We start from the raw sequence: 16,108 nt of genomic DNA, 5'->3' as shown, positions 1-16,108 counted from the left end.
TGGGCTTAGATACAGGTCCATACAAAATGATAAGTTTGGAGCCAGCCACAAGTTTAAGCTTTACCTTTATTTTTTTTTATATTATTCAAATAATTTAAAAGTATTTCATTCAAGGCTTATAATAACTTTATGTTCTAAGAAATGTGACCTCTACAAATGACCTTTTATCACTGTCATATATCACCCTGATGTATTGATGATTGCTCAACCGGATGGGGCCAACTTTACAACTTTAAAAACTGACATATCACACAGTCATGCCGACCAGTGACTGCCTTCCAGTCAGTGCATGACGTTAAAAAAAAAGTAAAGTCAACATAAAAAGGTCTTTGACTTTCCCCTCTTCTGATTATGTTTGGTTGTTCCCTTCCACTTATGTTTGAATGCTCTGTCGTGTTTTAGCAGCTCCTTACTTGCAGGGTCAAAAGTCTGATGAGGTAGATATGGACTGACGAATCAAACCTTATATTGAGTTTCTGAGATAAGACTGTCAATAGGAGGTGATGGTGGAGAGGTGAGAGAGGCAGACTTTGGACCCACTTCAGTTACTCTTCTTTGCCACCGGCTGCAGCGCCTCGGTTTGTCTCTCTTTGCTGGTGGAAAACATGAAGATTAATTTTGCTCCGGTGGACGTGCCCGTTCATAGGAGACTGCAGACGGCCGCGGTGCTGCAGTGGGTCTTCTCCTTCCTTGGCCTGGGTGAGTGTGCATGTTTATATGTGGGTGTGTGTCCACTGAACACATCAGGAAATGATGGTGTATTAAGGGGACGGTACTGTTTACAACCTACAAATCTGCTGCTGCTAGTCTACATTTCTTCATAGTAGATGTTCAAACATGTTGGGCTATAGCTGATCTTGGGTTAAGTGTAAGTAAATATGAGAGGAAGCTAATTATAACTGTTGTACGGCCAGAAGAGGGAGCCAAGTAGGACATGACCAGAGCAGAGGGCAGCCTTCACCTACTCAATGGGTCTGAGGTTAAGTTGCATATTCTTTAAAACATATTTCATAGAAGTCCAGGTCCACCTACTATGTATTTGTTTAGCTCGGAAAGTCAGGTGTTGTATATGATTCACAGGGGTACTGCTGTGCTGTGTACCTGAAATAATCAAAGGCCTATCAGATCATTAGAAGTGAAACCAGTCACATCATATAAGCAGCATCAGTAAAGTCTCTAACGGTGATGCTTGCAATCATCTGAGTCTCTCAACTCAAGCTCACTTAATTGCACTAAAATAGAACAATTTACCAGTTTTAACATGCATACTTGCAGATAATTTCATCTCTGGTATCCAGCAGGGCATTACGAGATGGCAGTGATAATGTAAATGTATAGATGTTTTATTGTTTTTGAAAAGAAATATGGCAACTGAACACTAAATTGAAAATGGTTATATTATAGTGTGTCTGTTAGTAACCACCAAAACCACTTATGTCATCTCCAGCAGAGCAGACTCCCACCATTCACAAAATGTCTTATTCCAGTCAAATACATGATCTGGTAGAAACCATTCATGTAGTCTCTGATGCATTTTTTATGCCAGACAGAAACAGAATGGATGGTTGTATAATGCACTTGTTTACAGTATGTGCTCGCTGTTCAGCCTCATGTTTCATGCAAAAGCTGCTGCTCACCACACAAATTCACTTACTTGTCTTTCTTCCCTCAGCACCCACCTGCATCTTCCTGTTTTTTTACCTGCTCTTCACACGGTATTGGTTGATCAGCGTGCTGTACAGCGTCTGGTGGTTCCTTGACTATGACACCCCTGCACGCGGAGGTCGCAGGGTACCTTTCTTGTGTGGCCTCAAACTATGGGATTGCATGCGGGATTATTTCCCCATCAAGGTGAGATGTGGACAGCTGTAAGACAGTTGATGTGTAGGGCCCACATGTCAGTCACTATGTGTATACTGTATATGCACATCACCTCCACTGGGCGCCCTAAAGTCCATGTGAGATGGGATGGGATTTACCTCTGTAGGTCTCTCTGCTAGTTAATTTTATCTAATCTTTAATCTCCAGCTACATACGAGCAGTGGTCTTATCTCTGTCCTTGACAGCAAATGGACCACTGATGGATGACGCCCCCTCTATAGTCATGTGCTGTACATGTACACATATCCTCCACACATCTAAAACATTTGCTGTCTGATTGAACACAGAACTGCAGGCTGTGTCTGTGTTTAACTACTGTGATTTAAATCGCTTTCACTGTCAATACTAATGGACTCTAAGATAATATGGCAACCAGGATTAGGGTGCATATAAGATGCAGAGCCAAATATGTGAATTGTAAATATAAATATTTTGTAATGATGTCAGTACACTTACAAAACAAAACAAAAAGAAACATATTTTACTTTAATGGTCACTTTGTTGTTGTATTAAAGGAATAGTTTGGCTTTTTTTTAATGCTTCTTTTCAAAGATTTGAAAGCTGCCGCCAGGAGCTGGTTAGAAACTTAGCTTAGCACAAAGACTGGAAGCAGGGGGAAGCAGCTAGCCTGGCTTTGTTGCAGTTATCATGGTTTTACAGAGGGTTACGTGCCAGACTGTCATGGAGTCTTCTAGTCATTGCCATGAAATTGTGCACTGATATCCATAATGCCCAGAGGACGAATCCTCATGAGTTTAGTGATCCCCTGACTTTTAATCTAGTGCCACAATCAGATCAATATTTTAATTTTCTCAGTATTTTGGTTTATTACCAAATGCTTGCAAAACTATTAGCCTCAGCTGCACTTTGGATTTTAGCAAACATTAGCAAGCTAATATGCTAAACAAAGATGGTGAACAGTGGAAACATGGTAAACATTAAACCTGCTTAACATCAGCACATTAGAATGTCATGGTGAGCATGTTGCCATACCAACATCAGCATTCAGCTCGAAGTGCCACTGTGACCAAGTCCAGCATCACAGCAGGGCTGTAGACTATTAGTCTTGTTTACCTTTGGACAGAGCCATTGTTTTTCTCCCCGTTTCCACTCTTTATAGCTAACTTTCTCCAGGTTGTATCCTCATATTTAATGGACATATATGAGAGTGGAATCGATCTTCATCTATTCTATTCACTCCTCTATCCACATTGAGGGTCTAAGCATAGAGTATGTTGTATTGCTGCACAGATTGTAAATCCCCCTGAGGCAAATTTGTGATTCGTGATGTTGGGCTATACAAATAAAATTGACTTGACTCTTTCTTAACTCTTGGCAAGAAAGCAAATAAGCATATTGTCCAAAGTGCTAAACTATTCCTAATCTAGTAGCAGCTCAGTGCCCTTCTAGAGATTTACTCTGGCTTCAGTCTTCAGCTGCATTGATAGGGGAAATACAGAAGGCTATTGTTCAATAGATAATTTGAGAGATATAATCTAGTTTCAGATAAATTAACAGTACTTTCAAATGTTACAATCATTTTAAACTGGCCCCAACAAACTGAGACTGTACAGTATACACATACTTCCCTCTTGCAGTCTATTGTGTCCCTCTTGTGGTCAAGCATGAATAGTACACATACATGACTGGAAGTACATTTTATTACTGGCTTTTAATCACGAATAGCCATTTTATGTCAAATTCTATTTAATGATTGATGTTGGGTGTAATTTTTTTTTTTACCATGAGAAATGGCTGGCGAGCATCTCTTCTGAGGAATTCAGAGAGAACAGAACCCCTGTTGACAACATCCACCACATTACACGGGTCCCCATCTTACCCCTAGGCAAGACTGAAACTTTGGACTGTACTGATAAGACAGAGTGCAACAACAACACAAGGTCAACAGCATTTTAAAATGTGCTCTGCATAATTGTTGCTACAAACCATTTGGCTAATATCTATTTCATAATGTTTTAAAATGAAATTGATGACTTCAAATATTTTAAAAGCTTATTTAATTAATATAAAGACGTGTCTTGAATTTCACATAAGATCCTTTTTTTGCTTGGGAAGAGATGAACTGAGTTTATAATGTGCTTTTAAAAAGCACGTGAGGTCAGAATCTCAAAGCAACATGTTTCAATCAGATAATTAGACCCGTTTGTCTCTGAGGATTAAGTGGGTCATGACTCTGCTTACATGAGTTAGCCTTTACATCCGCACATGATAACACAGCAGTGTCTATTGACTTGTTTACTGTAGTTGAACTGAAGATCCCAGTCTTCTAGTATATAGTCTTAAACCAGAGAACAAAATTCAGTAAAAGACTGGAAACATCTGAGATTAGAGTCATTTTAAATACAGAAGATACAGGATTTACAGATTTTAAATTAATACACGTTTTAAACAATATTAATGCTAATCCTACTATCATCATCATACTTCTTTTATATACTTTTTAAAATCTGCTTTATGGCCAACTACAACATCTGCAAGGATGAGAGAACAGGGGGGAAAATATATGAGCTATAAAACTAAAAAATGTATAATAATCAAAGCCAAGACAAGGTAAGATAAGACAGTTACAGCCGTGAGAACCATAAAAGCAGTACCATATAATAATAAAAGACAGGAGAAGACTGGTACAGAGGTAATAATACTATAATAACAGCAATCGTAAATTAAGTAACATACATAATATTAATACAGTTTTAAATAATGATAAATGGAGCACCAGAAGAAGAAAAACACTTCTGACACATGCCTCAATCAGAATTGAGCATTATAAGATTTATATTTGGGTTTGTGTATCGTGGAGCTGGGTGTTGATATTTTATCCTCCTTTGCATCCCTGTATGTAAGAATCAAAAATGACCCGACTCAGGCTTTGAAGCAGATCCGCCATGTGTGAGGGGACAGACAGTATTATCTGATTAATACTGACTGATTAGATTCAGAAACTTGAATGATTTTTGTCTTTAGATAGTTAACTTGACAGGTGTCATTATGGGAAGAAATAGATGTGGATGACGTACAAATAAAAGTCCTCTGCTGACACGAGCCCGCTGAACTGCAGAGATGTCACAGTTTACTTGGTTTATAATGCTGCATATAATCAACACTAATCAGGGTCTGTATGTTTTTTGCAACTAAGGTGAAAGTTATTGGCTTTGCTTTGGAGGTACTGGGAGTTAAAGTGAAATTATTAGATGTCATATGAATGTAAACCAGATGGAAGATTATAAGTTGTCCTTTCTTCACTCTGTAAAGATAAATACAACTGAAGTAATTTCCAAGTATAAAAACCTCTAAAATTCCAGACATCCATCTCACGTATGCACTTCACAGTGAACCATTTCTAGTGTCATCTGACTATATGCCACATTAAGTCTGAAACAAAGAGTCAATGTACGGGTGAAGAGAAGCAGTGTCCTTCAGATAGCCTAATTAGTTTCATTGGTGTGTCTCTCCCCACCATTTCTAATTACACCATCATCAGCTCAGACGATAAACTCACCAGCTGATGTGTGCTCACTCGGTTTTATGAGAGAAGGACAAAAAAACATTTACACGAGATGTTGATGCAAACTCATATGTCACTAAAACACTCACAGAGAACATACTTCCTTTACATGAGTTCTTTTATTTATAAGAAAATGTTACATTGACATTTTGAATTTGCTTCTTTCAAGTGAATCATACTTATGACCACTGAGTTATGGCCATTCACTTTAAATGTCTCATGTTGCTGTAGTTGAAATGTCATCATATTATGCAGAATCACTCAAAGCAGATATGAATACATGAGATCAAAGTTAGAACACAATTGCACAATGTGTTTAAAGAAATAGTTATACATTTTGGGAAATGCACTTAATTGCTTTCTTGCCGTAAGTTAGATGAGAAGATGGATCCCACTGTTGTGTTTGTGCTTTAAATATGAAGCTACAGCCAGCCAAGAGACAGTTTAGCTTCAACTGGAAACAGCCCATAGAAATAAAATCCAACACAAATGAGATATAACATGTTATTTAGTGAGCTTTAAAGGTGCTGGGAGGTGGACTAAGCTAAGCTAACTGTCTCCCCAATGAGAGTGATTATTGATCTTCTCATCTAAGTAGGTAAGCATATTTCTCAAAGAAAAAACAAACAAACTATTTCTTTAAAAGCTGTTTATGTCAGAGAGAGACAAACAGGCCGCTCATATGGTAGAAGGATTTGGAAACTAATTAGAGAAAAATGGTAAGATGTGAAAAAACTAATTAATAGTTTTTCAGCCTCATAAAAATATTTTATATGAATTTGTAGAAAATTGGCTTAAAATTTGTGGACCAGAGGTGGATTTGTTTTGTTTTTTTGTGGGGGGTTTTTTTTTGCCAAAAATTGAAAATGGCAGACAATCCATTTAGGCAGAAATGTTTTAATAAAGTTAAACACCACTGCACTTTCTAAACTTTCTTATGAAATCCCAGATCTACAGCACCAGTCAAAGGTTTGGACAAGCCTTCCCAAACCTTTGACTGGTGCTGTAGATCTGGATCCAGATAGACACCACGTGAAGCTTGATTTTTGGGCCTTTAATCCACCAAATGTTTACCAATTAAAAATGGTAAGTCCTTGGCAGGGATAATAGCAATACAGATCATGTCATACTGACGAGCAGACAGGACACTATGTGATTGGTCACCGGTGGACAGTTCTTTTGTTTGTAAACAGGTTTGGGGCTTATTAGTGGAACTAAAGCCAATGATTAACTTTGTGAGGTGGGGGCCACTATCAGCAGACACACAAAACAATGTACCAGCTTTGCGAACATCCAGTATCATCACTTGCTTTTACAAATCACATCTCAAATGTGATGTGATCAGCTACAAGAAAATGTTTGACAAAAGAACTGTATCAGTGCTGAGTAAATTCTATCACTCTTCTTTAATAGTAAAAAAGTAAAAAAATAAAATAAAATAATAAAAGTAAAAAATAAATAAAGAAAATAACAAGAAAAACACACTAAAAACTAAGAAAGTGTGTGAAATCCCTTCTTTGAAGCTGCTTATTTGTCCCTGAGAAGATACTATGGCTCCCAGATAAAGACAGATAAAGGGTTTGAATGTGACCCTAAGAGCACTGTGGCCTTGAAATACTAATCTCACACACAGATACACACAGTGAGGGGAGTAGATTTGTTTTTGGTTTTTTTACAAGAGGGCACAACGCTCGCCGTATGCTGCAAAACAAACCATAGAACATGACAAGCGACTCTTTACTCTTGACAGTGACCTTTAGTGCTTTTCAGTATCTCTTCCCCATCTGCTCTGGGCCTGTTGAGGCACACAAACAACACTCCACAGGTGAGATAGCTTATCATTTACAGTTGATCAAGAATCATGTTTCTGACAATACGGGGAAATATTACTCAATGTTCGAGCAATTTATGACATGCCCTGCGGCTTCTTTAAGACCAGAATCACATTACATCCAAACAGAAAAATCATCATTTCATCAGTGTTTAGCGTCAGGCGTCATCAAAGCATGTCAATGAAGTTCTGATGCAGGGACAAACAAATGGAATTTGCTGTTCCATATTCCAGGGTGTTAGTAAGTCAACACCAGCAGAGTTTAATTTGACTTTTTTGAGCTTATCACCAATATAAGTGAGCAAATGACTCTCTAATCAATAGTTTCTGACTCAAAATCAACCAGGGTGACACTGGTGTAGAGGAATATTGCTGAAGTACAGAATTTCACATACATTCATGTACATACAGAGACATGGTACAGGAACAACAAAACCCCACAGACAGGCCAAAGGCACGCTGTGCTTATCACTCTACATACACTGGCTTCTATATTTGTGTGTGTGTTTTTTTTGCAGTAGAGAAATACTGTATTGATCCACTGTTTGACAAGGAGGCTCTACTACTGCGAATTGGAAGATACTGTATTTACATATGAAATACAGTATATATGTTGACAAACATTATTGTGCCTCAGATGTATAATTTCAAATCAGACATTAGAATGGTGGTGCAGACAAAAAGGAAGTGCAGGACTGTGCAGAAATTGCCTGCAGAATAAGAGTAAGTGTGGTAATGAGTAGTAGCAGTCCTATGGTTGAATAGAAAAAGGTGATTTTAGGGGCACACAGTTGGTAGTTGGTAGTTCTACATGTTTTTTGACAGTTTGCAGAGGTCAGAGGCAGGAGGGGCAGGAGGGATGAGTAAAGGGTCAAAGACTGTGTTGAAACTAAGATATTAAGGCACATGTTTGGGCTGCAGCCAGGTGAGTGACAACAATGCAACACGGCCAGCTCTTTCAGGAAGATCCAGATGATTTGCAATAAAATATTCAACACGATTAACCTGAGGTGGTGCCTCTCCCATCCAAAATACATTTGTGCATATGAATCTATATTCAGATCCAGAAACTGAGTGTCATTTTCTTTTCTTCCCCAGTTGTTGAAGACAGCTGACCTGGACCCCAAACACAACTACGTCCTGGGTTTCCATCCACATGGCGTGCTGGTGGCAGGGGCCTTTGCCAACTTCTGCACCTATGCCACAGGCTTCAGACAGCTGTTTCCTGGACTTAGAAGCTACCTGCTCATGTTGCCCCTTTGGTTCAGAGCACCATTCTTCAGAGACTACATCATGTGTGCAGGTTGGGGCCAGGGACATGTCAGTCAGACCGCCCAATCTCTCTCTCATCCAAATGAATAGACAGAGTACAGATTATACACTTGCAGTAACATAAATGTGATCTAATTTATAGCAAGCATATCTCAAAATGATCAAAAGTCTTAGTTGACTTAATTTGATCATCATGTATCATCACTTCTTATTTTCTGTTACAACACTACAGGTCTGATTCCTTCTGACAAAGAGAGTGCCAGTTATCCACTCCGCCAGAGGGGTGGTGGCAACGCTGTTGTGATAGCAGTCGGTGGGGCCCCAGAGGCCCTTGATGCCCACCCTGGAACCTACAATGTCCTCTTGGCACAGAAGAAAGGCTTCATCAAAATGGCCATGGAGCACGGGTAAGAGCAGGGAGCCCTGGGGAAAGAGGACAGTTTTCTGTTAAATACAGCTAATTCTCAGAGGTCTTGTGGCTTATTGAAAGGATTGTGTCAATCTATTCATTTTAGGTTTCTTGCGGCTTGAGTGTGGCCTCTTGAAACAGAGGCTTATTCAAGTCCCTCACATGGAATTTCCTGGAAAAGCACATAGTCCGTTATGAGATCAATTGAGAATGAGACACAGATGTAAAACACAAAGATTTCAAATACTGAAGAATATTACTTAATGAATTAAAAATCCTTTCCTTTACAAAACTTTTATAGTGCTCATCTGGTGCCAGTCTTCTCCTTTGGTGAGAACGAAGTGTTTGATCAAATAGACAACTCTAGAGGGACCTGGCTTCGATGGATACAGGAAAGGCTGCAAGGCATCATGGGTATCTCCCTACCTCTCTTCCATGCACGTGGAATTTTTCAGTACTCCTTTGGTCTCATGCCCTACAGAAAACCCATCAATACAATCGGTGAGTTTTGAGCTTTGCTCATGTATCACTATCAGGGTGCTACATGGAGCAGGTTACAGTCTGCAGTTAGCTTGCTTCTGCACTGCTTTAATCTAGGGATTATATGCAATGGTGTCAATTACTTTAAAGACATCCTGCAGTAAATAAAACAATGGATACCTTGCTTTAGAGTTTGTCCTGCTGGCAAAAACCCAAGCTACATTATCACTGTACCTCTGCTTATGTATTTCACAACCAGCTGTTGATTTTGGCTTGTCATGTCACTTGGCAACATGAGTATTATTAGTCAGATAAAAAGCAGGGTTGATAGTGAGCAGAGAAAGGTAGAGATGTGGCCCAACGTACATTAGGGCTGCATACCAACCTAATGCATGCCACCATGCTTTAGATAAACAGACTTCCAATGACATCAAACAGAACATATTGCAAATCATAAAATACACTGAGTCTGAGTGTGTTGTCCTGTCACCTCTCTGCAGTTGGACGGCCTATTAAAGTGGAGAAGAATGAGACGCCAACAGCTGAGGAACTTGATGTCCTCCACCAGCTGTATATGGACGAACTCAGCAACCTGTTTGAGGAGCACAAGGGCAACTATGGCGTGGACAAGGACACACACCTGACCTTTGTCTAAACCATACTGAGGATAGAGTGGATTTGAATGGCTATTTATTTCTTAAGTTCAGATGCTGCAGGTTCAGATAAATACACCTTTTGATTGGCTCTTTAAACCCTGAATTTGCTCTGGCATGTTAATGAAAGATAGATAAACTGTTATTGGTTGTGCAACACTGCTATTACTATTTATATAAGGTCGGATTCAACTATGAGAGGAAAGCACTTTTTCGTATAAAGATGTGTGTTCATTTACACTGTCGCTTTTCATGGCAAATTGTACTGAAGTAACACTAATGACAAAAGTCAAGTTTTTCCTCACTTAGTCTCCCAGTTGTGGCATCTGTCTGGGGTTTTGAATTTTGCGCAAGACCTGACACTTTCTTAAATAGAGTCATGGGTTGAATTTGATTGCAACACCATATGAAGACACTGTAAAAAAGAAACATAATTTACCAATCACTACAAACATGGAGAATAAAAATATTGTATATACAACTGACACTGACTCAACATTTACTGGCACAATGTTTTGTACAGACATTCATGGTTCCCAGACAATGTATCCAAATGAGTTTGGTGATCCCCTGACTTCTCCTCTGGTGACACCAAATGTCTCAACAACTACTGGATGGATTATCATGAAATTTGGTGCAGACATTCATGTCAGGATGAATTGTAATTGCTTTGGTGATGCCTTATCTTTTCATCTAACACCATCATCATCAAGTCAGCATTTTAATTTGACCAATATGCCCAAATACCTGCAAAAATTATAACATTCTCATCTTCCTCAGCCGTGCTTTGTGTTTACTGCTAATGTGAAAATGTCAGCATGCTAACACGCTAAACTAAGATGGTGAACATGATCAACATTGCCCTTGCTTTAGATCCAAGTCAGCACTGCCATTGTGAGAACATTAGCATTTAGCTCAAAGCATCGACATGCCTAATAACAACCTCATAGAGCTACTAGTGTGGCTGCAGGCTCTCAGTCTTGTTAGTGGACAGATATGAGTGGTATCGATCTTCTCATCCCACTTTTGGCAAGAATGAGAATAAGTTGTTTTATGTGTTGAACCATTCCTTTAATATTTGCCTCAATATGTAATTTATTATAACTGCCTGAAACATAAGACCTCAAAGACATTTTTAAAATGTAAAACAAAATGGAGAAGCACACTCAGATAATTTATTATTTATCTTTATTATAATTACTGGCTGAGATATGCATTCTGATCAAACTTAATGAGACATGGATCTTCTGGACATTAATAATGTACTATCCAGGAGACCCAGGCGCATTAATGATAAGTAATGTAGATCAAACCTGCTGATTAAATTTCATACGTGTATCATTTATTGTTTTATCAGTACCAAGTTCCACACAAAGTCAAGAGCCTGAATTTGGATCATGTTCCCAAATGATAAGACTGTCTGTGAACTTTGGCAGACTCTTTTTTATGAGGTGACAGGGTTCTGATATTTCCAAATGAAATGGGTGGCTGACTGGACAATGCTCTGATCCTTTCAACACAGCCTGGACAAGATTTGCAGTGTGTGTAAGTGTATGTGTACGTGTGTGTGTGCATGTGTGTGTGTGTGTGTGTGTGTTGGGCTGATAAAAATGCTGACTAAAAGAAAGACTTACAGCAGTACTGTGATGCAAAAGGGACAAATAACTGGGTGAATGTTATATTTGAGAATAAAAAGCAAGCACTATAAAGGTGACAGACAGAGATTTGATAGAGAATGAAAGTGACCTGTTGCCTTCACCTTGATGACCTGAAAGCATTTTAAACCAGCTAGAACTACTGTATTTGGTGGTGTGCAAGAACAAAACTATAAAAGCCAATCTGCAACATTGGACTAAACAACAGAAAAGACTTTCATGTTATAAACTGCATTCATATATTTGATAATAACAACTTGTCTGTATCAAAGATGAGTAGATTCTGTTATAGATTGACACTCTTCAGTCATAATCAGAACAGTCCTGACAATCTTAATGTGTCATATCCTCTCCAGAAAGCATTTACAAAGCTGCAATCATAACATGACAAAACTGATGAGAAATCAGTGGGCCAGGCTTTGTGTTTTAGAAACAGCCATTGCTATTAAGAACATCATTATGATGGGGGCTGTATTAACATGTCACATCTGGGTCTGTGCTTAAGACAAAGTTGCGTACAGTTGTTTGGTTGCAGATTCCTCTAAGGTGGTTGTGAGTGAGATCAGGGTAACAACATTATTGACTTATTTTTGAAGAAAGGGGCCAAAGTACAAGAGAATCAAGGCCCTGTGTTCACTGGATCCTTTGGGTCATATCTTATCTTGGCTTTTTCTTAAAAGAAAACAAACAAGGAGTTCTGGTCCCTTGAGTCAATACAAATATATATAACAACAGTGGCTTGTTCGTTTGTTATGGATCACAAAGTTTTAACAAATGAAAAGTTGTATTAGGTCTACAAATATGATCACATATTGAATATTTGCGGAGAGGAAGTTTGCATGATAACAAAGTCATATCTGTCGATGACTAAGTATCTGCTCTACAGATACACAGCATGGATTATATAAGAGCATGGAATAATAAAACAACATGTGTGTATAGGTGTGATTAAATGAGGTATTGCATAATATAGAAAGAAATCATTTAAGAATTGACATGATTGCAGTGAAAACTAGACTTGAACTAAGCACTTGAACTCATAATTTCCTAACAAAACTGGTAAAACAATCTTTGTCAAAATAACAATTTGAATCATAAATAAAAGAAAGAAAGAATGAACGATATTAACAGTGGATTGCTGAGAGTTATGTAAAATCGAAAGGTTATATCACTGAACTAATCATCTGATGTCCCAAGTTTTTAGATGGAGACATTTCTCAACAGTAGCCTCATGCCAAGGACTGTATAATTGATTTTCATCCAAAAGCAATTTTGATTCTTGGCTCTGGCCCCACCAGATATGTGCTATCAGTTCAACTTTTTAGGATGAACTGCATAAGATACAAAGTGCAAAAGATCTTTCCAGTAGACTAGGTATAATATTTAATTTGCTGAAATCATAGGTGTCAAGGACACAGACTGGGGCTGTCCATTTAATGGTTTTCCAGGTTCTAATTCCAGGGGCCAAGGTTTATTTTGAATGTTAAATATTCATACTGGACTCCTTTTTGAGTCTTCTAACTCTGTTTCTGTAGATTTAATGTTGACTTTGTGTGATATGGTACATTTAGACCTGAGACTTAAGGATGAGTTAAATAAACTGAATTTATAATACCCAGTGGTGGAAAGTAACCAAGTAAATTTTCTCAAATACTGTACTTGAGTGCAGTTTTGAGGTACTTGTACTTTACTTGAATATTTACAATTCATGCTACTTTATCATTTTTACTTCACTGCATTTTAGCGTGGAATATTATACTTTTTACTCCACTTATTTGACAGCTAGAGTCATTGGCAACTTTCCAGATGAAGATTTTACATTAAAAAACATAATGAGTTTTACAATATTAAAGATTAAACCTGTGGTTCCCAACCTTTTTGGATTGTGATCCCTTATTTAGAAATTTCCCCTTTAAAATTGTCAGATTGTTTAATTTAAATAACTGTTTGAGGCCAAAAGAGGTAATACTCGCCACTATTTCACAAAAGAGGCTAAGATTAGAAAAAAAGGATACATATTAGTGTAGCAGAACTTTGTTTTTCCTACTCCTTTAATCATCTAACTATCTCAGATTTATCTTTAGAGGGGGTCTGACTTTTTGATTAGGAATCACTGGACTAAACTACCTAAAACTAGTTCCACTTCGACCAGCTACAACAGTAAAGTCCTATGTAGCCAATGATGCATCAGTATTAATCTAATAATGTAATGTTAATAATATATCTGTCACAGCGGACATTTTTCCACAGAACGTGCACTTTAAATTGTACTTAACTAATATTTCAGTACTTAAGTAGACTTTGAAATTCAGGACTTAAAGGATCTGAATAATTCTCTTGATTTACCAGTAGTTATTGTAGCCATTAGTCCCGCGTCCACTTCTAGCAGGTCCTGGCTCGGTGAGTGTCTCACAGTGCCAGCTGGCAAACTCAGTCACTGTCAGAGAGCTGGACTCACCTGCAAGCCTGAGCAGATGACAGCTTCTGTAGTCTTACACAATGTAATCTACAGCTGCCCGTGCTCCGAGGCCACGAGGGCATGACTGTTCAGCGCAAGTGCAACAAATGTAACAAATATCACAACGTCTCCATTGTTATATGCTCTGACTATTTACAGTAGCCAGCCCAACGCTGAAATCTGTTCATGCTGTAGTTAGAAATATCATCCAATAATAAGTTCTATCACTCTTATAGGGGACATAAAGTAATACCATTGGACAGCTTGGGCCACTGCGGCCTGATGATGCTGCCCAGCATGGTTCAAACTAGGACAATCCAACTGAAGAGGTGCAGACCATCAAAACCAGGGAACTTCCAGCAGACTCCAGCACTCCCTGAGATAAGCACCTCTGAACTAAAAATAAAACAATATAAGGGGCTGGCTTCAAGAAATGTTGCCCTGAGGGAGCAGATGGCCAGCAAGGAGCTCAGTTGGGAGGAAGAGAAAAAGAAACCGCTGAAGGCTCTAGAGTCTGCAAGGGCTAAGAAGAAACCACCAGAGATGAATAGAAAAATAGAGGAAAAAGCTACCTTAAGGAAGCTTTGCAGTTCCAGATGGAGACCGAGAAGGTCAAACAATACTGGGGGGCAGAGTGCGATGGAGTCACTGAAAGGTGAAGAATGACGGGATCACAGAGACCTGGGAGAAAGAGACTAAAGATATCTAGGTTGTCTTTCACACATAGTGGGAAAACTGGTAGATTGTGAGATAGGAAGGGGTCGCCACCAAGCTGAAAACTCTGGAGGTGGACTTTGATAGGAAAGTGAACCAGATCATCCATGATCTGATCAACAAAATAACACATGAAAAGGAGGCTCTTGTAGAGGAGAATTTGGAGAGCTTGACCCATCTGAGCAAGAGAGAAAGGGAGATCATCCAGAGTGAGACAGAGAGGAAAACAAAGCACAAAGCTCTGAAAGATCAGTGATCAGGTGATCAGAAAGATCCCCTCCCCTTGATTTTCTGTGTACTGAAGATGACCCTTCACCATGTTCATGTACAGGTATGCCAACAATCAGGAAATATACTATCTTAACAAAAGATTTATGTAAAATATGCAACGCCTTGATCCCTCAATGAAAAGGTAAACACCTCTAAGTCAACCTCTAAGTCACCGGCTCTCAAAGCGGGGTACAGGGAGTCCACAGCAAGAAGGGGAATAATTTATGTTCACTATAATTCCATCCATAACACAATGCGTGACTGTTTTGGTCATGGGTTTCATACACTTTCTGTAATAAAACATCTAAAAGCAAAAGTCTCATCAGATGGGAGACCCTGGGACAAAATATTATTAAATTGAAGTCTGTGGTCTAATTTGTGTCAGTTTAGGGGTCCTTGACCTAAAAAAGTTTGAGAACCACTGCTCTAAGTGAAGGGGAGGGTTAGATGAAAATATTACGCTGGGGAGGGTCTTGCTTTCTGAGCAAATGAAATATAGGATTCAGCACCACTCCCCAGCCCTATCATTTTTGTACTGTCCCTTATTGTCTATTCCTATAGACTGACCTTGGGAAACATCACATAAACAAGAAAGAGGAATAAAAACTAATGGCCGTTTCCATATAAGAAAACACATGTTTTACAGTGATCCCCTAACAAAAAAAAAAATCATATAGTCGGACACACACACACACAGTATTCTTGTTGTTGAACACACAAAATTAGGAGAAAATTATCTTCTACTTTCAAAGTTCTGACAGAATAAATATCGTGCTGTGGGAATATTAAAATGTGGCATTTCCGTTTATAACAGAAACACAGCTCACATGTCTCATTTAACCGAAAGATTCCGGCTTACACCTGATGCAGAGGTGAGGGGCAGGAATGGTCAATAATTGCTAGGTATTTTTCACAGTTCATGCACGTGACTTGCGCCCTTAAATACAGAGAGTGAGGCT

The 16,108-nt window shown here is 38.7% G+C and overlaps 1 protein-coding gene across 1 annotated transcript; it reads left to right on the top strand.

Moving 5' to 3' along the window:
* Positions 1-4: 4 nt before the first annotated feature.
* Positions 5-10,518, top strand: mogat2 (monoacylglycerol O-acyltransferase 2). Its single transcript, XM_044371353.1, has 6 exons — positions 5-699; positions 1,673-1,851; positions 8,337-8,541; positions 8,743-8,917; positions 9,221-9,420; positions 9,900-10,518. The coding sequence occupies exons 1-6, from the start codon at positions 606-608 to the stop codon at positions 10,052-10,054; spliced, it is 1,008 nt and encodes a 335-aa protein (XP_044227288.1). The 5' UTR covers positions 5-605; the 3' UTR covers positions 10,055-10,518.
* Positions 10,519-16,108: the final 5,590 nt, after the last annotated feature.

The sequence above is a fragment of the Thunnus albacares genome, chromosome 13 (assembly GCF_914725855.1).
Source record: "Thunnus albacares chromosome 13, fThuAlb1.1, whole genome shotgun sequence".
Taxonomy (NCBI): Eukaryota; Metazoa; Chordata; class Actinopteri; order Scombriformes; family Scombridae; genus Thunnus; species Thunnus albacares.
Note: the sequence above shows the minus strand (reverse complement) of the source record. Positions and strands in the feature narration are given on the sequence as shown.

Coding starts and splice junctions, on each gene's coding strand:
- mogat2 (XM_044371353.1), top strand. CDS start 606: ATGAAGATTAATTTTGCTCCGGTGGACGTGCCCGTTCATAGGAGACTG. Junction 1,852..8,336: donor GGGATTATTTCCCCATCAAG/GTGAGATGTGGA, acceptor TTTCTTCCCCAG/TTGTTGAAGACAGCTGACCT. Junction 8,918..9,220: donor AAAATGGCCATGGAGCACGG/GTAAGAGCAGGG, acceptor AAACTTTTATAG/TGCTCATCTGGTGCCAGTCT.